At 42.7% G+C, this 25,334-nt stretch overlaps 3 protein-coding genes across 9 annotated transcripts; 2 read left to right on the forward strand and 1 right to left on the reverse strand.

Moving 5' to 3' along the window:
- Nucleotides 1-247: 247 nt before the first annotated feature.
- GABARAPL2 (GABA type A receptor associated protein like 2) lies at nt 248-11,943 on the reverse strand. 2 transcript variants are annotated; one of them, XM_082770320.1, is made up of 4 exons: nt 11,503-11,943; nt 11,110-11,165; nt 5,799-5,971; nt 248-475 (listed from the first exon to the last, which is right to left on the reverse strand). In XM_082770320.1, the coding sequence occupies exons 1-4, from the start codon at nt 11,534-11,536 to the stop codon at nt 394-396; spliced, it is 345 nt and encodes a 114-aa protein (XP_082626446.1). In that variant the 5' UTR covers nt 11,537-11,943; the 3' UTR covers nt 248-393. The 2 variants fall into 2 exon arrangements, with proteins under 2 accessions (XP_082626446.1, XP_082626445.1); XM_082770319.1 differs by lacking the exon at nt 248-475 and adding an exon at nt 3,233-3,795 and having other exon boundaries at nt 11,503-11,920.
- A 53-nt stretch (nt 11,944-11,996) lies between these two features.
- TMEM231 (transmembrane protein 231) lies at nt 11,997-17,247 on the forward strand. Its single transcript, XM_082770318.1, has 7 exons — nt 11,997-12,166; nt 12,238-12,407; nt 13,282-13,410; nt 14,671-14,814; nt 15,402-15,483; nt 15,617-15,722; nt 16,611-17,247. Exons 1-7 carry the CDS (start codon nt 12,025-12,027, stop codon nt 16,798-16,800), a joined length of 963 nt encoding a protein of 320 aa, XP_082626444.1. The 5' UTR covers nt 11,997-12,024; the 3' UTR covers nt 16,801-17,247.
- A 264-nt stretch (nt 17,248-17,511) lies between these two features.
- Nucleotides 17,512-25,005, forward strand: LOC309882838 (carbohydrate sulfotransferase 5-like). Of its 6 annotated transcripts, none has more exons than XM_082770315.1 (4): nt 17,937-17,953; nt 20,276-20,337; nt 20,596-20,732; nt 23,016-25,005. In XM_082770315.1, exon 4 carries the CDS (start codon nt 23,044-23,046, stop codon nt 24,223-24,225), a length of 1,182 nt encoding a protein of 393 aa, XP_082626441.1. In that variant the 5' UTR covers nt 17,937-17,953; nt 20,276-20,337; nt 20,596-20,732; nt 23,016-23,043; the 3' UTR covers nt 24,226-25,005. The 6 variants fall into 6 exon arrangements, with proteins under 6 accessions (XP_082626443.1, XP_082626439.1, XP_082626441.1 ...); XM_082770314.1 differs by lacking the exon at nt 17,937-17,953 and adding an exon at nt 18,031-18,687; XM_082770316.1 differs by lacking the exon at nt 17,937-17,953 and adding an exon at nt 18,031-18,687 and having other exon boundaries at nt 20,276-20,333; nt 20,653-20,732.
- Nucleotides 25,006-25,334: the final 329 nt, after the last annotated feature.

Raw genomic sequence — 25,334 nt, forward strand, 5'->3', positions numbered from 1 at the left:
AATCTGATAGCATCATTACAAGCGCATTGCAGCAGTGGTGGTTTACGCGAAATAATTTTTGAGGAAAGACCATCTAAATTCAACTAGTGTTTGTTTCTTTAGATGACGCTTCAAGTAAGCTTAAGGCTATATAGAAATGTTACTGTAAGAATAGTGAGATGTTTATTCAATTTCTTCATTATTCAGAAGTGCTCAGAGGGTGGTGATTGGCAGCACAGAGTCCGTCTGGAGACCTATGACTACTGGTGTTCCTCAGGGGTTGGTGCTGGGTCTGGTCTTGTTCAACATTTTCATCGATGACCTTGATGAGGGAATAGTGTCCACCCTCAGCAAGTACGCCGATGATAAAAAGCTGGGAGGAGTGGCTGACACGCCAGAAGGCTGTGCTGCCATTCAGCGAGACCTGGATAGGCTGCAGAGATGGGCAGGAAGAAACCAAATGAGGTTTAACAGGACCAAATTTGGAGTCCTGCACCTGGAAAGGAACAACCACATGGATCAGTACAGGCTGGGGGAGAAGGGAGAAGTACAGGCTCTTAGGAGAAGGACCTGGGGGTCCTGGTGGACGACAGGTTGACCATGAGCCAGCAGTGAGCCCTGGTGACCAAGAAAGCCAATGGGATCCTGGTGTGCATTAAAAGGAGAGTGGCCAGCAGGTCAAGGGTTGTGATCCTTCCCCTCTACTGTGCCCTAGTCAGGCCTCACATGGAGTACTGTGTCCAGTTCTGGGCTCCCCGGTACAAAAAAGACAGGGATCTCCTGGAAAGAGTCCAGTAGAGGGCCACTAAGATGATACAGGGCCTATGGGCTATAGGGTTTCCCCCCTGTGAGGAAAGGCTGAGAGACCTGGGTCTGTTCAGCCTTGAGAAAAGAAGACTGAGAGGGGATCTTTTTAATGTTTACAAATATCTTAAGTGTGGGACAAAGAGGGATTTGGCCAACTTCTCGGTAGTTTGTGGAGACAGGACAAAGGTCAATGGCCACAAAATGGAGCCCAGGAAGTTCCACACCAACATACAAAAGAATTTCTTCACAGTGAGGATGAAGGAGCACTAGAACAGGCTGCCCAGGGAGGTTGTGGAGTCTCCTTCTCTGGAGATATATGAGACCCGTCTGGACGCCTACCCGGGTAACCTGCTCGAGGGAACCTGCTTTGGCAAGGGGGTTGGACCCAATGGTCTCTTGAGGTCCCTTCCAACCCCTACAATTCTGTGCTTCTGTGATTCATTCAGTGTATAGACTGAAATGCCTTCTCAGTCCTTAAGGGTTAACAGAAAAGACTATATGGGACCCAGTGTTCTAGACAAACTGCTTTTAATCAATTTACAAGACACACTGTCCTCTCTAAAGGAGAGGTATGCAGTTCAAAAGAAAATCTTTTTCTTGACATTTCAAGTACATTTGCAGATGTAAAGGAACGTATCTGTTAGAGCCTTTATCTCTGCATTCTCTGGGATTACTTGGGTACCTGGGCTTCTAAAACCAAACTAATTAAAAATTACAGAGAAGTTAAGAGAGTAATTATGTTTGTTTTTAGAGGCTTATGAGGGGTATTCCAAAAGTCACATGAATCATAACATTGGCAATAAAACCTCATTTTTCCTTGTTTTGGTTAGATATATTTGTGCTAGCATGTAATTAGTTTTCTTGTGCAGTTGTGAGGGCTAAGGTACGTTTTCTTATTAACAGCTAGCAAAAAAAGATAACCACCAAACTTAATACTGTAGACAAACTGTGACATTTCAGCTCAAAGAAAACATTTTTCAGCAGAAAAATGTATTAAAAATCACAGCTGCAACCACTCTAAATTTGAATCAAAATGTTTTGGAGTAAATGGTAATAGTAAGTCCATAGAAAGGGACGGAACGCATTCTGGAAAGAAACGGACGGAATGTTAACTAAGGCATTGCTATACATTGCAGTACTATTTCAAATAATGAAAGGCATACTGAAATTAACTGCACATTCTCAGATGTATTAAGCACATACAGCACTGCTACCGTGACAAGTCCAAATAATACTGTAGTATCAGTGTTTCATAAGCTCCTATCTCTTCAAATGCGGAGTCATTCTGCCAGCACCTCTAAAACCTGTAGTGCTGAACACAATTCCATGCATAAGGTGGCTTCATGAGAATTTTAGTCTAATATGAATTTGATTTAAGCTTACAGAGTGGTAACATTTCCAATGTGTCTGGAAACACTGTAAAAAATAAACTCTTCTACACCATTTAGCATGAAAATCAAGTGATACTTTTATTAAGAACCTAAATCGTAATTAGTGATTCCTTGCTGATTCACAGACTCCGGAGCAACGCTACTCTTCCAACCCGGTGTTGTCTTTTCATATCAGAGCATGAACTCCAGTACTATGCACTTACATGTGGTTTTGTTTGTTTATGCAGTCTTGTAGTTCAGAGCCACAAGCTTGCCTCTGCCTCTTAAGTAGAGGTAGTCGTGTAGCTATGGTAAGCCAAATTGGAAGGAAGTTGAGAGCCTCATGAGTAACAGCTTTTTTGGTTTTATGGCAAACCTTTCTGTTTTTGCTGTGCCGTGCCACATGCTTGAGCGAAAGTGCTCATAAAGTATAGGAACAGATCTTGAACTCTTTATCTTGCATGCAGCATTTCTAAGTCTAGCTGTCCATTTCAAGCAAATTAAAGCTATTTTTTCACATACTTGGTTCTGTAAATTCCTTACACTACCTACCAAATTTTTGGTTGGAAAATACATGTATATTTATGTAACTAACTGTAACACAACCACTACTGTTGTTTTTTTTTTTTAAAGCTGCTCATGCAACTGTTTTAATCTGAACTCCTTACCAGTTATTTCTCTCTTGGCCACAACTTCATGGACAAATTATTCCTTCCTGTTCTTCAGCTCTCTGGTTTTCTATTTGTATCGTTCCTTCTTCAAGATGCCCTTTCCTTATATGCTATACTTTTTTTCACCTAGGTCCTGCATTCCAAAACCCAACAGTATTTATTCCTCCGCTTATAGCCTGTGCGCTGGCCTGGCTTTTAAACTCCTGATTACATGTAATAGTGCTGAATCTTTTGGTCTTAAGAACTAACAGATAGCTTTTTGTTTATTCCTTCTATCATCAGCAGCATCCCAAATGCTGAGAAGCAGTACAATATCTAGTAAATAATGTAAGCAGTTGTATGCTATCTAGTGAATGATATATAACTGTGGCCAAAGTGAAAGTAAACAAATAACATCACTGTCTGTTTGTGGTAGGAATTTTTATTGTACTTTGTTATTTGAGAAAGGAGAACATACTTCCTTGATTCAACATGATCAGCATCTTGCTACTGCTTAGGATAACCTAGCAAATCCAGTGTTCCCAATACTAATTCAATGTTTTTATCTTTCATAAATTAACTCCTTAAAACAGAATAAATGTGCATTCTTTTCATGTTCTAGTAGCTCCACTACTTTGCTTTATTATTTAATCAATGCCATTAAATGCATCCCCTAAAGAAGTGAGGCTCTGCAAATCCACAGCCATGAGAAAAAAACACACTTTTTTTTTTTTTATAATTTAACAGTCTAATAAAACAAGACCTATAGATACATTAGGAAATAAATCAAGTTACAAATACATGTATATAGAAGAAACCTACGTGGATGTCAGAACAGAAAATGATCAGCTATTTACAAGATACACAGCAGGATGGTATAGTAGCCAAGACCCAACATTCAGAAACCAAATGTGTTCTCTCCACTGTAGGCAACATACAAGAATCCATCTTCATCCTTCTCCTTCTCATAAAGTTGTCCCATAGTTAAGCTTGAAGAGGGAAAAATGAAACAGCTTGCTTGGATCACGACAGTTGCAAATGGTAACAGAATCTCACATAAAGATTAATAAAAGCTAAAATTAAGTCTTATGTATAAATTAAAACACACGCACACACACAAAAAAAAAAAAAGTTGACTCCTGATTTCACAAAATGATCCTGGGCTCCCTGCAGGACACCTAGATTTCTGTTTCTTGTGTACCTAATAAGTACATCTATGAAAATGCTTCCTTATTTTTATTAGGAATTACTCACTGGATGTATTTCAATTTCTGAATTGTATGTTATTGATGCTGTGACTAATAGCAAGATTAAGAGCCTGGTAGCATCATCCTTCAATGCAGCTGAACTGAAACCTTGCTGCTTGTGTGAAGAACCTAATTTCTCTCTCCATATACTGTAGTCTTGAATGTTCAGATGGTCTTAAGTTCACCAAACTTATGCTGCTTGGACTGTTTCTCCGAGGTCCAGGTTGTTTGGAGGAGTTAAAGCTTTGTCTTCTGTATTGTTAAAAAGTGATGACTTAAAATAGTGCTATTACTAAAATGTGTGGGCAATAAATTCCATGCTAGCTAAAAGCTAGTGTTTTTTTCAGTGGATAAAATTTTGAATGTCTGGACTATTTTTTTTTTTTTTTTAACAGGATAGGCATGTGGCCCTTCACAGTTTAAGTAGTCTTTAGTGGGATGCTTTACTGTGAAAAACAGTAACAGAACCAAGCAATTACTTGGCCAGTAAATTGTTCCAACTATCTGTGAACCACAGATGAAACAGGCAGTTGACTTCAGTCAGGTGCACAAGTGGTGCTGCTTCTGCTCACCTTTGACTTCCCAAGATTGTTTGAGAAAAAACTAGTGAACTGGAAGATGCAGACTGAATGTGAGTGATGGGGAAAACAGTCATGGGTTTTTACCCATAAGAAAGGGATGCCACATGAGAGGAACTGGAGAGAGTTGCAGGCAATACTAGAAATAGAAGGAAATTGGAAAATAGTAGATAAACTTCTGGATGAGGAGAGAAGAATGGCAAGAGTTAGTGGTCTATGCAATAAATTTGTCCTACAAGAGAAGTAGCCATTGATCAGTAAGATTTTTATCTGCTAACAAAAGTTTACATTTTCCCATTAGCTTGAAGCTTCAGCGCCCTGTATTTCCAGCAGAGATGAGAGATCTCATCATTAATGTGAGATTAGATAATGTGCTGTTTCTTTTCCTTTCCTGTTTGTTGCTAGCAATTGTATAGCACTAAGAAGATGGCACTAATGCATTCCTAATGCTCCCAGAAGAGAGAGCATAGAAAAAGGTTCACAGGTCCCTATTGTGTATCATGAATTAAATAAAAATATTTCTAGCTGAGTCTGGACAAGTTACCTGGGAGTACTGTTACAAAGGTAAGGGTTAGTAAGAAAAATGCTGCATCTAAGCCACATAATGTTACATGCTATTCCTTCAAATATTAAAATAGCTTGTATAGTAAGTAGCTGCTGCTTCTACATATTATTCTGTATGTAGCAGGTAACCATTGCAACTTATTCCAATACAAAAGCAATGTGAAAAACCTTTCTACAGTCATTTTGCATTTCATGCTTATATAAAAAAAAAATATAGTGTCATTTCTTTGTGAACTGACAGAGGCAGGTTAATGTTTTTTTCAGAATAATTTATGGTGTTTGCTTTTGAGCACTTAACATGCAACCTTTTTGTTATACTGAGGATTATTTGCCATTGATGATATCAGTGTTGTTCCTACGTTCAACCAAAGATATAATGCCAGAGCTTACCCTCTTGCCATGAAAGTATTGATAATACATTTTGTAGTCACCTTTCCTTTAAGCCTAGCTTGAGAAACAAGATATTTATCACATATGAGGGGGGGAGGGAAGCAGTGAGATTTAAATTGTAAATATGTGCCTTCTAAAAATCACCAAATAAGCCTCAAAAGGAGTTAATGTCCCTCTGATATGGTTCTGAATACCAAGTGAACAGCCTCTTACCTAGACTGCGGGACAGTCTTATCTACAAAGAGGAATATTGCCTTCTCGGAGGGCAGCTGAATCCTCTTCCTGATGATCCACATGAACTGGGCCACAGTGATGTCAGATGGAACTAAGTACTTCCTCTTGTCAATATCAACAATCTGAGATCCTGAGACCTTCTCCACTATGACCTGTAAAATATAAGCGTGAAAGTGAGGCTTTTCTATGAACAGAAGGCTTTGATAAATCACCTGCTCTAACCAAAATCTATCCTCTTTTTAGTTTAGAGATGTTACTCCTTGTGCTGTTACTGCACTGCTTGACAGAGAGTCCTTCCCCAGCTTTCCTGCAGCCACTGGAGGGCTGCTATAGGGTCCCCCCAGAGACTTCTGTTCTGCAGGCTGAACAAATCCAGCTCTCCCAGCCTGTCTTCACAGGAGAGATGCTTCAGCCCTCTGATACAACCTCGTGGCCCTCCTCTGGTCTCACATATTCCTTCCAAATGTATTGGAGTCATGAAAAAATCAACAAGACTGCAGTACTGGTAAATCAGCAGTGGAAAGTGATATGGAGGACCCAGGGAACTACAGGCCTGACCTCGGTGCCCGGAAAGGTGATGGAACAGGTCGTCTTGAATGCAATCACACAATGTAGGTGGGACCACCGGAGGATCAGGCCTAGTCAGCATGGGTTCATGAAAGGCATGTCCTGCATGACCAACCTCATCTCCTTGTATGACCAGGTGACCCAGCTGGTGGATGAGGAAAAGCCTCTTGATGTAGTCTACCTAGACTTCAGCAAGGCCTTTGACACAGTCTCCCACAGTATTCTGGAGAAGCTGGCAGCCTATGGCTTGTACAGGTATACTCTTTGCTGGGTTAAAAACTGGCTGGATGTCCATGCCCAGACGGTGGTGGTGAATGGAGTGAAATCCAGCGGGAGAATGGTCACCAGGAGTGATCTCTTGTGGTCAGTGTTGGGGCCCATCCTCTTTAATATCTTTGTTGATGATTTGGATGAGGGAATTGAGTGCACCCTCAGGAAGTTTGCAGGTGACACCAAGTTAGGGGGAAGTGTCGATCTGCCAGAGGGTAGGAAGGCCCTGCAGAGGGACCTGGACAGGATGAGTCAATGGGCAGAGGCCAATGGGATGAGGTTCAACATGGCTCAGTGCCAGGTTCTGCACTTTGGCCACAACAACCCCATGCAGCGCTACAGGCTTGGGGCAGAGTGGCTGGAAAGCTGTGCAGCAGAAAAGGATCTAGGGACAATGATAGATGCTCACCTGAACATGAGTTGGCAGTGTGCCCAGGTGGCCAAGAAGGCCAAGGGCATCCTAGCTAGTATCAGGAATAGAGTAGCCAGCAAGACCAGGTACGTGATTGTCCCCTTGTATTCGGCTCTGGTGAGGCTGCACCTCGAGTACTGTGTTCAGTTTTGGGCTCCTCAGTACAAGGACATCAAGGTCCTGGAACATGTCCAGAGAAGGGCTACAAAGCTGCTGACGGGTCTGGAACACAAGCCCTGTGAGGAGCAGCTGAAGGGATGTGGGATTGTTTAGTTTGGAGAAGAGGAGGCTCAGGGGAGACCTTACTGCTCTCTACAACTGCCTGAAAGGAAGGTTTAGGGAGCTGGGGGTCAGCCTCTTCTCACAGGTAACTAGCAATAGGACTAGAAGGAATGGCCTGAAGTTGCGCCAGGGACGGTTTAGGTTGGAAATTTAGAGACATTTCTTCTCAGAAAGCGTAGTCAGGCATTGGAATGGGTTGTCCAGGGAAGTGGTGGCGTCACCGTCCCTGGGGGTGTTCAAGGAAAGGTTGGACCTGGTGTTTAGGGACATGGGTTAATAGGTGATATTGGCAGTAGGGTGATGGTCTTGAAAGTCTCTTCCGACCTTAATGATTCTGTGATTGTGAAGTCCACTCACTCACTTTGTACATATGCTGCTTATTTTGTCTTTGTCACTATCTCATACACAGAAAGTGGCAGTCATTGATTGAAATTTTGTGTTACATAGAACTGTAGTCTGCAAGGAGCATTCCCTATGCTCTTTTAAAATGTTATATGATAAAATAGTAATCCGCAAACCAAGAAGTAAAGGTTTAATACATACACACCACTTCTACCCATCAAACTTAACTGTCTCCTCTGAACAAAGCCCCAAGTCATTCCTAACACATGACAGAACTGATTGCCTTGATATGGAATATAGCAAAAGGGCAAAAAAAAAATAAAATAAAAAAGTCATCAACACTAAAGCAAAAAACAAACAAAAAAATCAGTACTAAGGTAAGAGGGAGAACCACCAGCCTAGTCTAGAATCTAATGTTTTTGACTTCACCTGCTGTTCACAATCCTAAGATGCCAAAATGTCTCTTAGGCTTCTATGTAAAGCATAACTTGATTCACTATTTTTTAAGTATTTTGTATTTATCTGTGCAGTGTACTGCACCATCACAGAATATGTACCAATATCATCACACATGTACCAGGATCTCAGAAACTGTCATGCTAAGTAGAGCAGCAGCCATACTGTAGATAACTTAGTGCAGAGCTGAAGAGACCATGTTATATCTGAATGTAGTCAAAATTCTGATAGAGTTGCAGTGTAAATTGTATAATGTAAGGTTCTAGTTTGCCATAGATCCCATGGTTTGTTTTTTTTTTTTTTAAAAAAGTGTTTTGCTGCACAGCTTTTGAATTGTCATCCACACTGTCTGGGTTTGCATAATTAATCTGGCAATAATTATTCACCTCCCACAGTTAGGCACTAGGCATTTTAGCCAGGCTGTATGATGAGTCTAGGCAGAGAAAGGAATGCCTGCAGCGTGCCCTGGAGTACCAGTTAGTCTGCCAATGAAGCCAGTTGAGTGCTCCACCAGATTAGCAGAAATGTGCTGTGATGTGATCTTGTCTGTATGCTTCTGACATTCTAAACTTAAACTGATAAATGATCCAGCAGTATATGTTACGTATGATATTATCAACAATACGATTACAGCATCAGTTGGATGAAGTTACAGGATGACAGGGAAGCCATACTAATGAAATGTTGGTTTTAGCTATGTATGAGTTATATATGAATAAGAGCCAGATGGGATACATAGACTTGGAAAAAAAGATGCCTATGTTAATCACCATTTTAGAATGTCTACAGACTCAGGTTTGCAGTAACATACTGATATTTTTCACTGGACAGCAGAAAAAAAAAAAAAAGTTTTATTCTGAATATGCGTAACTGCACTTTAGAGCATACAGTTTGTTCTACCTTATTATTGTTGTCTCACTGATGCTATTCTCCTGTGTTACACTGAACTGACATTACACTATCTTACTTCATATGTTAGGAAGTTAAGAAATTGACCACAGGAAGGCAAGACAGCAAGGTGGTCACAAACAAAGCAAAAAGCAACATATGGGAGGAAGGTGAATTAAGTATAACTTATGGAAAGGACCTGAAGAATGCAGTATGTGGGGAAACAGGGCTGACAAGAGGTTGCTGTGCCTCCGTTGCTTAGCTCTGCACTCCTCATTGCTACAGCATACAGTTAAGGCTCGAGTAAATTTACAAAATACACTATGATCTGGAGAGGGTTCTTTTATTTGGTGCTGTCTACAGAAACAGGATGGTACAGTAGGTGGCCCTTGCAATTTAGTACATGGGAAGGGTGAAGAAGACCAAGACCAGACTGAAAGGAGCATTCAAGCTTTAACATCTGATACTTTAAAAAAAGAGATTGCAATAATCTACCAGGCATTTTAGTTTTACAATGCAGAAGCTGTCGTAATTGGAAGTCAAGGCTATTGGTGAACTGCTTCTAGTAAAACTTGCAGATACCTCTAACCCTTGGATCATGTGATGCCCAGGCAAATTTAAAATAGCAGTGCTTAAGAAGCATGAGTGTCTTTTCAACTCCCATTTTATTTCTAAAGGGTCCAGGCTAGGACAGGGGCTATTCATATGGTATCTCAATACAGCTTAAGATGTTTGAGCTACTGAAATATCTACAAATCCATGGAGCCAGAGACAGCAGCTGAGAACTGCTCTGAAGGTCAGAACCCTCTGACCTACATCATTCTGGATGCAGACTACAGACTGGAAAGAAGAAAACATGCATTAAGTCTGAAAAACACTTTTGATCACTAAATGCAAAAGAATGTATATTTGATACCAACTACTTTGTAAAAGTTAGGTGTCTCAATCTGAAACATCATGCAGATTTTTTTTTATTTTCCTAGACAAAGCATCACAATGGACTTTGAGGTTTAATTCTTGTATCTATTTACACATTGCCATCCGTTCTCGATAAAGTATCACGTAATTCTGACTCATACTATGAGTTCCAATGTCTCTCTTTTTCCTCTAGGGTCGTGAAAGATATTCTGGAAATGCGCAAAAGTATACCTGTAAAGATATATGGTTATTAGCATGCTACAGTCTGTATTAGGTAGTTGGCCAAGTGGAAAATAGCAAGGATTGGATGAGCTTGCCAGACTACAACTGGAGAAGATGCTGTGACTAGGTTTGATTCAGAAAGAGGGAAAGGCAAAATGGTTAGAGGTCTTATCTCTGGTCTGTGCTGTCTACTGGCTAAGGTACTTACGTAGAGGTCAGACAGGAATGTCATTAATTGGCATGTGATCAGATGGAATGTGGAAATTTTACTCTCAAGTATATTAGTTGAGAATGTGAATGTGTTGCTAGATGTTACACAAGAGCATGAAGTATGGTCATTTCACTGACTGAAACATGATAAAGGGGGTTACAGAGTGAAGAAAAGTTATTTGCTATTTAGCAGGCAGCAAGTATTAATGCAGAAAGGAAAAGTCACCACTTGCAATGGCTTTTCAAACAACAGAGTTTACATGAGGTAGGTTCAAGATCAGATTGCTTACAGGTGGATATTAAATAAGGGGAAAATTACAAAACTCATCTAGCCATGATGGATGACTGTCAAGGTGTAATAATTTATTCTCTCCCTGGCACAGAATAAAATCTTCAAGAGACTGAAAGCATAGGGTCTTTACTGAGAATATAATTGCTATTCGAAGAAACCAGGACACTCATAAACCATAGACACGTGGTGAGCATTCAGAAAGTCAGGCACTGTTGCTTACTTGAGAATACGTGTAGGGGTAGAGGAGGGAATGCTGAATTAGTTAAATGTGTTTGGAGCCTCTTTAAAACATCTATGTCACAAAATGGAAGATGAATACACAAAAGATGAATTTACGTAGTAGGATCTGGTCAAAGAAGAGAAGGCAGGATGGGAACAGCTTATCCATCTTCGCCTCTAAGTACCGGAATGAAGATGGCTTGGTTACTCACCGGGACACGGTCAGGGTATTTGGCTCGGATTTTTGCTGACTCGACGCATCTGTGCTCTGTGAACAAAACTCGTAATTAGTCATTGGGATGGTAACAGTATCTATCACCGGTGTCCTAGGCAGAGCCAGCAGCGCTGCAGACATGGGAGCCGGTGGGGGCTGCGGCCGTCCTGCCTCCCTGCGACGAGACCCCAGCTACTCGGGGAGACCGTCCCCGGTTACCGCGCCAGCCTTCGGCGAGGGCCGCAGGGGGCTGTCCGCCCAGAGCCGCGACGACCGGCTCGGGGGCTGCCCGGGGTGTACCGAGTCGGGAGGACCGGGGCAGATGGCGACGCAGGAGACGGGGCGGCGCAGGGCCGCCGGCGGGCAGCACCGGGCCCGGGCCCGCCCTTACCCAGCGCGTGGTCCTCCTTGAACATCCACTTCATGGCGCGGGCCGGGCAGGAAGCGGAGCCGGCGGCGGCGAGGCCCGAGTGCGGGCGGGCAGGGACTCGTGGCGGGCGGCGGGGCCTGTCGCTGTCACGGTCCCTGTCACAACAACAACAGCCGCGGCTCGGCAGGCGGGACTTCCGGTCGGTTTCCTAGCAACCGCCCGAAACGCAGCGCTTCCGGCCCAGCGCTGGCGGCCGGAGCAGTCTGAACGCCGAGTTCCGAGGCGTTCCCGGGGCGCTGGAGGTCGCGTCCCGGGTCCCGGGGGTCCCGGGGGTCCCGGTGCCGTGGCAAGCGCCCTCGCCCGCGTCCCGCTCCTGTCGCCGGCTGCAACGAGCCGTCCCGGAGCGCGCGAGCCCAATGCTCATTGGCTGCTGCGCCCGTTCCTCCTCGGCGCCCCGGCGCGCTGATAGGCGCTGCGTCCCGTCAGTCCGGCGCCTCGCCGTTGCCGCGGTGAGGGCGAGGGCTGCGGGCGGGCGGGCGCCCGATGGCGGGCGTGGAGCTCTTCTCGCACCCCGCGTTCTACACTCGCTACCGGGCCGGGCTCTGCTCCGCCGCTGCGCTAGCGCTGCTGCTCATCGCCGTGTTCACCTACGTGCCGCCGCTGCTAGTGGCCTACCGCAGCCACGGTGAGCGCCGCTCGGCCCCGCGCGGCCCGGCCCGGCCCGGCGCTGAGGCCCCGCGCTGTGTCTGCCCGCAGGTTTCTGGCTGAAGCAGGGCGCGTACCGTGAGCAGCCCACTGTGCGGTTCCGGTACGAGGTGCTTTTCGTGGCCACCACCGGGCCCGGCCCGGGCAGCTTCTTGGCGTGGAGCACGTTCCCAGCGTTCAACCGGCTCCAGGAGGACAGATTGCGAGTCCCGTTTCTGTCGGTAGGCGTACCGGGCGGTGCTGGCGGGGACGCGGGTCGCGTTGGTGGTGCCTGTGAGCGAGTGGGTGGGCGCGCACCGCTGCCTTCGAGGAGCAGCAGCAGCCTCGTGTTTTGCACCTCACGGTACGAGTCTCTCGGGACGGGTAGTTTTTAATCAGCTCTTTTTTCTTTTTTTTTTTTTTTCTTTTGTCTTTTTCCTTTTTTCTTTTTTCCCTCTCTGTATGATTTATTGCACTCAGAAGCTTGCAGGGGTTCACTGGTAACCCATGGTTTTTAATGCAGGTATGTGCTTTCAAAAGCCTGAAGTCTCTACTCTGCAAACAAATGTTCCTTCTGGGATTCAACAGTAGCAGTTACTTATCTGTGAAAGCTCTGTTACGCCTCCCTGTTATGTTTGCAGATAGCTGAAGAACTGTGCATTTGTCGCACAGAAGCATAGCAAGTCTTGGCTCCCAGCCAGGGATTGTACAAGGCACACAGAAGCTGATAAGAAGCAAGCTGCAAGGGCAGAAGGCAGAAGCTGTGCATTCGCGCAAGATGTGGCAGAAGATCCATCATGCGTACCAATGCCAGTATACAGGGAAGATTGCTGGAATGGCATAGGGCAGAAGAGTTCTTATAGGGCCTGATGAACTTTCCCTCCCTGGGGAGCACCCAGGGCATAGTGTTACAAACAAAATTTAGGTTTCTTGCTTGTCTCTAGTCTCATGTCTTTAAATTAGATTTTTATTGTTTTTCCTATGGAATCATTTGATTCCTTTTTATGAATATGTTGCAGGTGTGGAGATCTCCTAGACAATAACTATTCTTTGTATTTCTTTTTAACAGGAAGTTCTTAAGCAAACAAGCAAAACCATTCTTACTGCTTCTTTTAGACTAGGGAGGAAGACAAAAATCAAGATGGCAAAATGGATCAGTTACATTTTAAACTGGAGCTTCCGCTACAATCTACCGAGCATGTAGTTGGTGTTCAGCTGATTCTAATCTTTTCCTACCAACTCTATGTGAGCATTTTTTATTTTATTCATTGTGACATATAGGCCCAATATAATATTCCAGCAGTGGTTATGCAAAGCAAGAAAGAATCTTTATGCATTTGAAATTCCTATTCAAAAGATTTATTTTGCTAATATATTTGATTTCCTTCTCTACTGGGTCATTCCTAGTTTCAGTTTGTTCCACTGGTATGGTGGTTGGTGTGTGTTTTGTTGTTGTTCTGTGGTTATTTTTTGTTGTTGTTTTTGAAGCTGTACGTCCTCCTATTGGGTTGTGGTGCAGCATAGAGGATAGATCTACAGTAGTAGAGGTTGGAGGGACAGGCTGCTGCGGCATCCTGAAACTCCATAGGTTTTGTTTGTTTAAGAGCTTTTGAAACAATGATAATAATTTGCCAGGATCATCCATGCCTCATAGCTGAGAGGGGACAAAAAGGTGTCTCAGGGAGACAAGAACGCTTCTGCTGCCATTGTCTCTCTCTCAGGTGTTAGTGGGCTTAATAGCTAGAGGAGTGGATAAAACACCGCTGCACAGAGAAGCCATGGATGCATCCGAAGGCAGCAGTAATGTATAGAATAGAGTTTGATGTAGCCAAACAGATGAGGAACTTTTACTTTAGCTTGTCTGAGGGACTCTTGCTGGCTGCAGGTAGACAAGTTTAGCTAAACTAAACTTTCAGCTGAGCTAAAAAAAATTAATAATCTTAAACCCCTGAGATCCAGAGTAAAAGCCTTTACAGTCCTAAATTTATGTGCTGAAGTATTAGTTTAGTCATTAATATCATGTGGAAAGTTCCAGTAGTCACAATGCCTTTGTTTTACAGTAAATTTGAAATTTTCTTTCAGATTGAATGGCTGATGAGGGCAGAGGAATTTCCTTATCAAGCCCTTATTGCAGGGTATTGGTTTTGATGTCTGAATATTTTAAAGTTTACCTTCAATGAATATGTTTAATTATCTGGCTGCTTTTAACATGTTATAGAAAGTCTTTTTTTTTTTTTTTTTTTTGTCATTAGCCACAAACTGTTGGACTCTGCTGAATTATGTACGGAACTTTTAAAATCAAAGTTAGTTAATCAAGAACTATACTAGTTTATTTTCATATTTCTCACTTGGTCCTCCCTTCTTTAGAATAATGTGATGATCTGAAACCTGGGCATCAATAAAATAAAATCTATGCAGAGGATTTATAGATACAAAGAGTTAGAAAACTGTTTGTGGTTTTGTTTGCTTTTCCTGATTTTTCTTTTCTCATGTTCACTGTTTCAGAGAATGTCAACGCTTGTGATGCAGAGCATGGCTTTTCTTCAGTTTTTTTCTCCTGTACCAGGATCTCAGCTCTATATGAATGGAGACCTGAAACTGAACCAGAGGCAATTACTTAACCACTGTGGACTGGATACCAGATACAATGTGAGGACTTCTTTATTATTATTATTATTATTATTATTTTTGTCTTTTCTCCATTAATTTCCTCCCTTACTAGCACCATAGGTGACACTCTAGTTATTCATACCCGAGGGACCCAAGGAAATGGCTTGAAGCTGCAACGGGGGGGCAGTTCAGGCTGGGTATCAGGAAAAGGTTCTTTACTGAGGGGGTGGTCAGGCACAGGAACAGGCTCCCCAGGGAATGTGTAACAGAACCAAGCCTGCCTCAGTTCAAGAAGCATTTGGACAATGCTCAGACACTTGGTCTGATTTTTTGGGTGGTCCTCTGGGGACTTGATGGACTTGAGTTGGACTTGATGATCTTTGTGGATCCCTTCCAGCTCAGGATATTCTATGATTCTATGTTTGCACAGAGTGGACCGTAGAACTTCTGAACTCTTAAACATTTATTTGTAAGGCTGAAGGGTAGAAGAGAATCTTTTGCCAAGATGTTTAGTGTGACATCTGTGTGCTTTCCTTTCAAGACATGGTTACTTTGCTTAACAAACTCAGTAGGATTACTTTCTTGAAGAGTGGACAAGTAACGTAAATATCTCCTTGTGTCAACAGGTGTCTGTGGTCAATGGCACAAGTCCTTTTGCAGCTGACTATGATCTAACAAACATCATTGCAGCATATCGAGATAGAAATGGTAAGCCTGACTGTACAGCTGCTAATTGCAGCACAGCAGTAGTTAGCATATTGGTAGTTGCTCTTAGAGGATTTAAATTCTGTATTAAGACTGAAAACCCCATTAACTTGGATGTTTTCTTTCCCCATTTTAGTGACGACAGTTTTTTCAGATCCCAACCCTGTTTGGATGACTGGAAGAGCAGCAGATACACCATTCATCATTAATGCTACTATTCATTACCCAGAGGAAGTTATCCTATATCCTTAGAAAACTGCATTAACTGAAACATAATTGGATAGCATTATTCGAGCCTTCATATACAGGCCAAATGAACACTGCTTTCTCCTAGACTTCTTGCTAAACTTTTCCTTTGTTTGCTGAGCATATGCTATAGTTGCAGCGTTAGCTGAATACTTGTTTACCCGTAACTCCGTGTGTGCAACTTCCAGATGGTTCTGCTTACATAACTGTTTTCTGTCTTTACTGGGAACCCCTGCTGCTCTTCACCCTTACTAAAATGACCTTTTAAGGTGGTTTCTGAGCAATTCATAGTGAATCTCATTAGTAAGCCTTGCTTTGGTCCTGCAGTCCCACTTTGTTGTGGATACAGAAGAGAAGTAATGTTTGCTACTGGCAAAGCATGATACTACACTTTCCGACCTAAAGCAAATCAGAAATCTGTATACAAGGTTGGTTCAGCCAATAATAACCCCTGAAGTGGATGTGGCAAATCTGTTACCTATACAGACAGTCCTGAAAACTTTTTGCTCCAAAAGAATGATTTATGTTCTTTACTCGGTTTCTCAGACAAGAACTGGCCCGTGTTTCGAAGAAAATGTATATAGCACATCTCTCACAAGGTTTATTTACCTGCCTGAGTATTACCAATATCTGCTTTCTGGTGAAGCAGGGACAAAATAGACATTTTGCACAGAATTGATTTGAACATCTTCTAGGATAGGTATTTTGCACAGCATTTCTGTGGTAAAATGCTTTTTGAGATTTCTGTGACTCAGCAGCTTTGCAGTTGCCACACAAACTGATGTCTAACCAATTTGGTGCCTTTCCACCTCTGATTCTCTTGTTTAGTTACTGCAGTGGTTGTATGAGAAGTTTCTCCATTAACACTCCTTGACTCTCTTTAAATATCAGCCAGGATTTTGGGAAATCATTAAATTTGCCTGGATCCAATATGTCAGCATTCTCCTTATCTTTCTCTGGGTCTTCGGTAGGATTAAAATGTTTGTGTTCCAGAATCAGGTGTTCACTACAACTCCAATATCATCAGTTCTGCCGTTGTCTCCAGTGTTGTCCTGCAAACAGCATCAGTCCTGAGGAAATGCCTGAGAAAACTTTAAAGAAACCCAGTTCAAAAATCAGTACCTGCTTTTATTATCTGTACACACTTTTGACTTTGAAAGATAGAACTAGGTATGTATGTTCTGAGTACGTTCTCTCCTTGCTCTATGTTGCTATGACATTATGTAATTTTTCCTTTTTAAAATATGTTAATTCATGCATCTCTGTGGGAACATTTTCGGACTGAAATGGTTAACTTTGGACAGTTAAATAACCCCCCCCTAAAACAGGTAGTCCTTTGTTTTTGATGAGATTATATGGCTACCACAGGAGAGTACAAGAAAAAATATACCTGCATGTGGATCCATAACAGCTAGTATTGAGACTTCCTGAAGCTCCTTTTCTTGGAAGGCTGGCTGTAAGAACTTTTCCTTTAGCTTGCTAAGCAGCAGTAAATAAAAATTCCACTGCAGTCCAACACCATGCTACTGCACAGAACTACCGTGTATGCACTTGTCAGAGAGCAATCTAAACCTCGTTCACTGAGGACAGACTGAGAGGCATGCTAAAATAAGTTTGCTTTCTGGAAGTGTCTCGTTAGGAGAAAAAGTAAGTAGTGGGTTAAAAGTCTCACGATAAAAGATAAAAGCGGGTTTGGAAATGTCTGGAGGCGCGAGTATTAAGAGCATGCCTCAGGGGCGCTGCCAGATTGAAAACGCCTCCGCGCTCGTTTAAGGAGCCGAGCGGCCTGCGGCGGGCGGCACAACCCGGCTCCGGTGCAGGGCTCGCGCCAGGCCGCTAACGGCACCGCGGCTGGGCTGCGGGCGTCGAACCCGGCGGGCCCGGGCCCCTCGAGAGCGCCGTGGGGGTTGCGGGGGCACGGCCCGGGCTGGCAGCGTGGCAGCGGAGCGGCTGCGGTGGGGCTCCCCGGACCCTGCGAGCGGACGGCTGCGGGCAGCGGGGGCGTGCCCGGCCCGCTGCCCCCTGCCGCGCCGGTCCCGCTTGGGCGGCCGGGGGCGGGGCGGGCGGCCCCTGTCAGGCGGGTCCCTGCCGGGGATGCTCCAGCGCGGGGCGGATCGGCGCCTTCCCGGGCTCCTCCCGCTGCCGCGGCGCCTTGGCCACGTCTGAAAGAGGCCCATTGTCTCCGTGGGGAGCGCGGATGCTCGCGGTGCCGGGAGGCGGCGGGGAGGTACGGCCGGGCCGGCGGGGGCGGAGGGCGTCCCGCAGGGAGGTACGGCCGGCGAGCCGGGCGGGCGGGGGGTCCGCGGCGAGGACGGGCCCTTCCTCGCCGTCCGCCGGCAGCGCCCGCGGCCCGGCGAAGCGGAGCGCTCTCTTTCAGCCGCTCGCGCTGCAGGACTGGGCGGCCGGTGGCTTGGCGGCGGGGCTCCGCGCGGTGCCGCGGTGCGGTCGGTTGCGATCAAGGGGACGCTGCTGAAAATGTGCTTTTTTTTTTTTTTTTTCCATCCTGTCCTTTACTTCCCTAGAGAATATGGCTGATCCGAGTCAAGGTGTTTTTGCCGGAATTAGACTGTTAAATCAGGTGCTGTAGAGAGCATTTCCTGCCGTTCCGGGAAGTCCCTTCCCACTTTTCTGCAGTGTCCAGCCTCTGTGTGTAGGTGAAAGCGGCGTGTAGGAGGAACGACCTTGTCATAGTTTCTTACCTGGAACGGTTGCTTCCGTGGGGCTCTGCGCAGCGCGCCTCTGCCCTCGCGTCCCCGGCCGCTCCGGGCCGCCGCCGCCCTGGTGCTGGCAAAGCCCGCGGCGGGGGAACGATCGGTCACCGCAGGTGTCCCCACGGCCCCAGTTTTGCCATCCTTAGAAACAGTCGGTATTCCCAACGCAGATCTGAAGACACGAGGTCTGCTCAGTCGCAGTCTTGTTTTCTAGTAGCTGAAGACACCTTGTGATCCTCAGCATGGAAAAGTAGGTGTTGTAGGGCTATGCCTTGACACTGCCGTTTGTTCAGGGTGTACAACTTTATGTAACTCCAAACCGTTTTGGCCAAAAAAAACCCATCTTATATACATATATACATATATATATATACACACACACATATATAAAACTTTTATAGTTATATCATGAAATCTGTGGTATGTTTCATTACATTATGAAGTATTACATTACATTATGAAGTATTTAAGCTTGATGGTTACCTGGGAGTGACTCTTCCATGTCTTTTACCACTAAATTGTAAAAGAAACGCTGTTTTCAAAAGCAGAAATAGCACCGTCAGCTAAAATGATAATATAATGTCAGAATTTAAAACATCTGATTATGGTTCCTTTAATGTAGTTTAATTATTTCTGTTGTACTTTCACTGTTAGGTTAAAATAATCAAACAGGCAATCCATTCAATGATTTAGCAATCAACAACTATTGGAAATACTTTTAACTCTTTTTGAAGTACTAGTGGTTATAGAAGACACCCTCTAAGCTTTTTAAATTACTATTATTATTATTATTTTTTTTTTTTTTACCACACATTGTTGACAATACAGCAAGCTTTTGTCTTGTGAAGATGTTCCATTTCCAGTTATGGAATACCATTGTTAAGCAATGTTTTGTCAGCCGTGTGATTTATAGGAAGAATTACTGTAATGTTGTGCTTTGTTCTCGGATCTGTTTTGTAATGTTCATGCATTTTCACTGTTTCAAGCAGCAAAATTGTTTCTAATGTAAGCTCACAGAAGCAATTCTGGTGGTGGTGATTTTGATTTGGTTTGTTTTCTCTTATACACATCGGTGTAATGTCTTACATCTGAAGTATGTAATGAGTAACACCTCCATAAAACATAGACCTCCAAGTGATCTTTGCTCTGTTTATCAAGCCATGCACAAACATTTTCCTATTAATTCTATAAAAGGCATGACACTTACTAGTATGATCATTTTCACAGTCAGTTCTGAGGTGTACCGTGGTGAATTATAAGTACATAAATCTTACGTACATTCAACTCTAATGTTTGGTCTGAAAGTCAGCATTTAGTGTATGACAGTCATACAGGACAAAATAATTTTCTGCTATTAAAAGCCACAGGATATAATACATTATTGGATATTCATTCAAATTTGTATTTTTGCATTTTGTGGAAGTTAAACTTATTTCTTTGTAATCTATAAAGACTTTGGCTTTAAAAAAATACTTCATACATACAAGCTGTTTTAAAAGCAAGTGTGCTCAAAATATTCTTAGACACAAAATGGCTGGGGAAGACTTTGGCAAAGACAGCTATGATTCAGTTGCTCAGAACTTATTTTGTGGGAGCAGGTACTTGTAATTCTTCCCTCAGCTGTTTTCAGTTCTTTGCTTTATTCTAGCCCAAATTTTCAGTTTTCCTGCAACAAACCCAGATCTTTTTGTTCTGAGAGAGTCTTTCATGCCAGTCTTTTGCCCCAGGTCAGAGAGCCCATATGCGCTGCTCTCTTTCTGTCTTTAGTATAATATAATAGGAGGATTTTTTTTCTTTTTTTTTTTTTAACTCTAAAATTAATTTTTGTTCATTTTCAGGTTGAATTCTGTACTTAAAGGAAGTTCACTCAACAGTAATGCTGTTCCCAGACTGCAAAGATGTTTGCTTGATTACAATATTACTTGTCTCATGTGACAAATCCCTCATGTGATAAGTCCTTAAAAGCATGAGTTAAATGATCATCCTCTGCACAAATTATTTCTTCCCTTCTCCATATTTTGGTACCATTTTAGGTCTGAAAAGTGCTCTGTTAATACCATTGTAACTGTTATTAAAATAATTTATGCCTAGCAGCATCTTTATGTATAAAAGTGTATATTGTGATACCAACTATTGTGATACTTCAAATTTTGCAGAGACGTGAATGGTGTGAGGCAACTTGATGTCCTTATCAATCAGATTTTCTACTTCTTGCAGCACCATTGCCACTTCTGTTCATTCTGGTCTCATGAGCGAATGAGAAGGTGCTTGCTAAAGGATCTGGTCACCGAGAAGGTATCTGAAGTTGCAGTAATGGACAGGAAGTCCAGCTGCTGTTGTGCTCCCTTTCAGCCCTTGGTTCATATTCATCCTGGACATAGTCCCGGGCAGCCTGTTCTGAGTGTCCCTGCTTGAGCAGGAGTTTGACCAGAAGACCTCCTGAAGTCCCTTCCAACCCCAACCATTCAGTGATACTAACCATGGTCCTTTAATCACCGTTTTGACGGGGCAAAAGACTTGTAGTAGCTTAATGAAAAACACGTGTTTGTTTTGTTTTGTTTTGTTTTGTTTTATTTTGTTTTGTTTTGTTTCACAGAAGCTGTGTGAGCTTATACCTTTCACTGTTCATTTGTACTTTGTAAGCTTGGCAATTAGCTGTGTGGTTCCGTAAAGTGAGTAGTGACCCAGGAGGCTTGAGGGACCCGATCATAAGGGAGGCCTAGTATAACTCCACCTGAAAAGTATATGTAAATAATTTGATGACACAATTATGCACTAGATGTTCAAAAGGTCTAATCATTGATAACATAAATATCTGAGTGAATGGCTCGAGATGTATTTTGTTGGCAGCCATGATCAGGCTCCTCCTTTCGTAACTATGCCTTTTTTCCCCCCTTCCTTGTGCCAGCTCCAGTACTGTTATGTACAGTGTTGCATTGCTTAGACACTAAAGAGCTAGGTTAAAAAAAATGAGTAATTAGTTCTCTTCCAAGCTAGCAGACTGAAGTGGCTTAGCAGAGTGTCTGATAAGCATTAGGAACTATGCAAGGGAGGCTTAATGGGCCTTGGGTTTCATCTTCAGAGGTGCTGTTGCAGGCATGTGTCATGGATATTGGTGCAGCATTGATGCAAATGTGGAGTCACTGGACAAAATGCCTCAATGGGCAGCGTAACAAAATTGGGGATATCCATGGTTTTAGAGATATATAAATGCTTTTGCGTAGCTACAGAATGATATTATGTGATGAAGAAGGGAACGTAATAAAACAGTGAAAAGGCATTTTTAGCTGAGTAGGTGAATATAAAGAGTATGTAATGCAAGTGAAAGACGGGAGTTTGGGAGAAAAAAAAAATATTTCTGCTCTTTTCCTTGGCTTAAAAACAAAAGTTTAGTAGCAAAACTGTGTTCATTTAAAATAGCGTTTATATCCTGATGAGACATTTGGGCAGTGGAAAGAGCTGAAACTGCCTGTTTTTACCATCTCTTTTAATTAACCATTTATTTCAGCTTTCAGTACTAGTAAATAGTCTTTTTCATGTTTTATAATGCTAGCACTAAGAACTTAGCTCATGTATTACCTCAAATGGTTTTGCATCTGTATTTGCTAGTCTGCATTATTTGTTTTCAACAGTCCAGAGCGTTTCGGTATATCTGCCATTCATTGTAACAAGAAAAAAAAATACGTTTAAATGCAGTTAGATAGTAAATACTTCCACATAAAAGCCTTGATATGGTCTTCATACCTGAGAATTCATGTTTCCCTAAAACCCAGCCTGTTAACATACTAACTGCTTTCAAGTGGAATCTGCAAAAGTGAGAGTACAAAGTCAGGTGCCAAAAATCTCTAGGAAAAAGTTGTGAGGAGTGCATGTAGCTAATTCTAACTCAAAAATGGATAGTTCCTTAATCACCCATGGGGAATATGCACTCCATACAAAAGGCATGCATCCACTGCTTGTCCCGTACAACATTTATAGCCAGAAGCTGTTTGAGGTTGCAAGTTTACACCCATCTCCTGTAATTTTGAAAAACAGGGTGTTGTGCACTATCATCAGTTGGTTTAGTGTTCTACTGTCACCACAGGGCGCAACACTTAGAGTTAACGAGAAGATTATTTTAATTTCAGTACCTGCAGTTGCTAATGTTCCCATCTAGCAATAAAAACCCTTGTTAGACTGAGATTGAAATACAGTGGAGTGGAGTGACTAAGATTTTCTTTTTCCTTGGCAGCATTTCCCAGAATCCAAGCTGAGACCATTTTATATTTTTTATTATTTTTTTTTCCAGCAGTTGAGCAGCCTCAACACAAGGTTTCTTCACTACTTCAAACCTTCACTACAAACTTACTTCTACTGTGATCTTGCTGTAGTGCATTTCTTTCTTTCTGTTTTCAACACCCATCCATCTGCAGATGTTCTCCTCCAAATACCACTGACAAAGGAACCTAATAGTGCTGAATTATGTATATGAACATTTAAAGAAAGATCTTACTAATGCAAGAGTTTGTATTGTGTAAGTTTTATCATTGTTATGCCATAGCATCAACAGCTCACCAGCATTTTCCTTCTCTTTTTCAGCTTTTTTAATTGCTTTTCCTCAGTGAGAATGGCAAGGATTCGGATCTCTAGCACAATTGTTATACTTTTTGTTATGGTTCAGACTGGATTCTTAGTCTTCATGTATGCCCGGTACAGTAGCTTCATGCTTCAGTCTGAGGAGAAACCGTCTCAAGTCCACATCCTCATTCTCTCCTCCTGGCGGTCAGGATCTTCTTTTGTTGGTCAGCTTTTCAGCCAGCACCCCAGTGTCTTCTACCTGATGGAGCCTGCCTGGCACGTATGGGTTACGATGTATCAGAACAGTGCGAAGGTCTTGCACATGGCAGTGCGGGACCTAGTCAGGTCGGTCTTTCTGTGTGACATGTCTGTGTTTGATGCTTACATGCCTTGGAAAAGAAACTTATCTGATCTTTTCCAGTGGGCAGTGAGTCGAGCTCTATGTTCAGCTCCTGCTTGTGACTCCTTTCAACGTACTGACATAACCAGTGAAATGGCATGCAAGACTCTATGTGGACGGTACCCATTCACCAAGGTGGAGGAAGCCTGTAAAACTTACAGCCATGTTGTCATCAAGGAGGTTCGTTTTTTTGACTTGAAGGTCCTCTACCCACTTCTCACTGATCCATCCCTGAACCTCAAAATCATTCACCTGGTCCGTGACCCCAGGGCAGTTGTCAAGTCACGAGAACAATCAGTCAAAGCATTAGCCCGTGACAATGGAATTGTTCTGAGTACCAATGGCACTAAAGTGGAAGATAGCAAATACAAAGTAATGCAAGAGATTTGTAGAAGTCATGTTCAGATTTATGAAACAGCTACTCTAAAACCACCTAGTTTCCTTAAAGATCGCTATCTGATGATCCGTTTTGAAGATCTGGTGAGAGATCCATTATCAGAAATCTCAGAAATGTATAAATTTGCAGATCTTAGTTTGACGCCCACACTCAAAAGTTGGGTCTATAACATCACACATGGACAGGGGCCAGGAAAAAAAAAGGAAGCCTTCAAAATCACGTCTCGAGATGCAGTCAATGTTTCCCAGGCCTGGAGAAATGTTCTTTCATTCCAGAAAATTAAGAAAATACAGGAAGTTTGCAAAGGTGCTATAAACATGCTTGGCTATCAGCTAGTGGATTCAGAAAAAGAACAAAGAGATCTGTCACTGGATTTAGTGTTGCCAAGAAGACAAAACCAATTCAGCTGGTCATCATTTAATCCAAAGAACTAAGACGTTACTTTGAAAGATGGGGGTGAGTGGTGGGGAGTATTTATCTATTGTGCAGTACATAAGTAATTTGAAAATCCCTGTCTGATGAGTTTAATTAGCTTCCTGTCTGATGGTTTTCCAAGTAGTGTAAGCAGTTTTTTTTTTTTTTTTTTCCTCCTGAGTTTTGTACACTACGAAACAAACAACAACAAAAACACAAGAAATGCAGCAAGGTACTTTTGCGATTGCAAATTTACAACAGAACTGGGCTGTTCTCATCATTGTTTTAAAAATATAATTTAAATACTTTGTATTAAAGAAGTTTAATAAGTGATCCTTGATAATAGTTTACATCTAGTTCTGTGTTTTAAATACTCAAGAATTTCTGTCTTTAATTTGTGTATAGGGAACAAAGTAGAAACTGATTTCACTTTTTTACCTAGAATCACTTGACTTTTTTGTTCTAAAGTTGTGCAGTTGTGTATTTTTTAGGCTTCCTTTGATGCTTTTAATTTCAACATAAATGTTCTTCAAGTGCTGGGATAACAGCAGTCGTTCTGTTTTAAAAGGCTTAAGCAGTAGTTTCACATACTGATAGATTTCTTAGAGCTTTTACTGGAATGTCAGATTTTGTAGTCAGATATTTGAATGGAAGTTGGCAGAGAGCTCTATTCTTGGGATGGAAAAAAAAAAAAGAAAAGAGGTAAAGAAACTTTGTGGGGAGTCTCTGTGGAAATATGTGGAATATAATGGTGTCCTAATTGTGCGTTTTAATGCTGTGACAGAGTAGGCACATGCTTGATTCCACAAATGCAATTTACATCATTATCCCCTTTCTTCCACACAACAGGTATTATTATTGAAGGTCACTGAGAAACGTAAGGTGTCTTTTTTAATACAATACATCTGTATTAAAAGCCAGCTGTGCTTACAGGGAGGGCACCCAATGCAAAATGGACATGCTCTGATGTGACCGCAGTCCCAGTGGTAGGGTGTCCCTTTGCCCAGGCTGCCTGTCTCTGGCTACCTCCTCCACTCTTTTTGCCTCACAGCTCCATGCTGGGACTCTTCTTTCTTCATTCTCCACCATTGGACACTGCAAAAAGGAAGGAGGATGCTGTGAGATGTGA

Source organism: Aythya marila (genome assembly GCF_965140915.1).
Source record: "Aythya marila genome assembly, chromosome: 12".
NCBI lineage: Eukaryota > Metazoa > Chordata > Aves > Anseriformes > Anatidae > Aythya > Aythya marila.

What these genes read in the sequence shown, in the direction of transcription:
- GABARAPL2 (XM_082770319.1), bottom strand. Translation starts at nt 11,536, where the DNA reads ATGAAGTGGATGTTCAAGGAGGACCACGCGCTGG. An exon ending in CAAGGAGGACCACGCGCTGG is followed by an intron (nt 11,166 to 11,502) that starts GTAAGGGCGGGC and finishes TTTTGTTCACAG; the next exon opens with AGCACAGATGCGTCGAGTCA. An exon ending in AAGACTGTCCCGCAGTCTAG is followed by an intron (nt 3,796 to 5,798) that starts GTAAGAGGCTGT and finishes TCCCTCTTCAAG; the next exon opens with CTTAACTATGGGACAACTTT.
- TMEM231 (XM_082770318.1), top strand. Translation starts at nt 12,025, where the DNA reads ATGGCGGGCGTGGAGCTCTTCTCGCACCCCGCGTTCTACACTCGCTAC. An exon ending in GACTGGATACCAGATACAAT is followed by an intron (nt 14,815 to 15,401) that starts GTGAGGACTTCT and finishes TTGTGTCAACAG; the next exon opens with GTGTCTGTGGTCAATGGCAC. An exon ending in TACCCAGAGGAAGTTATCCT is followed by an intron (nt 15,723 to 16,610) that starts ATATCCTTAGAA and finishes GACTCTCTTTAA; the next exon opens with ATATCAGCCAGGATTTTGGG.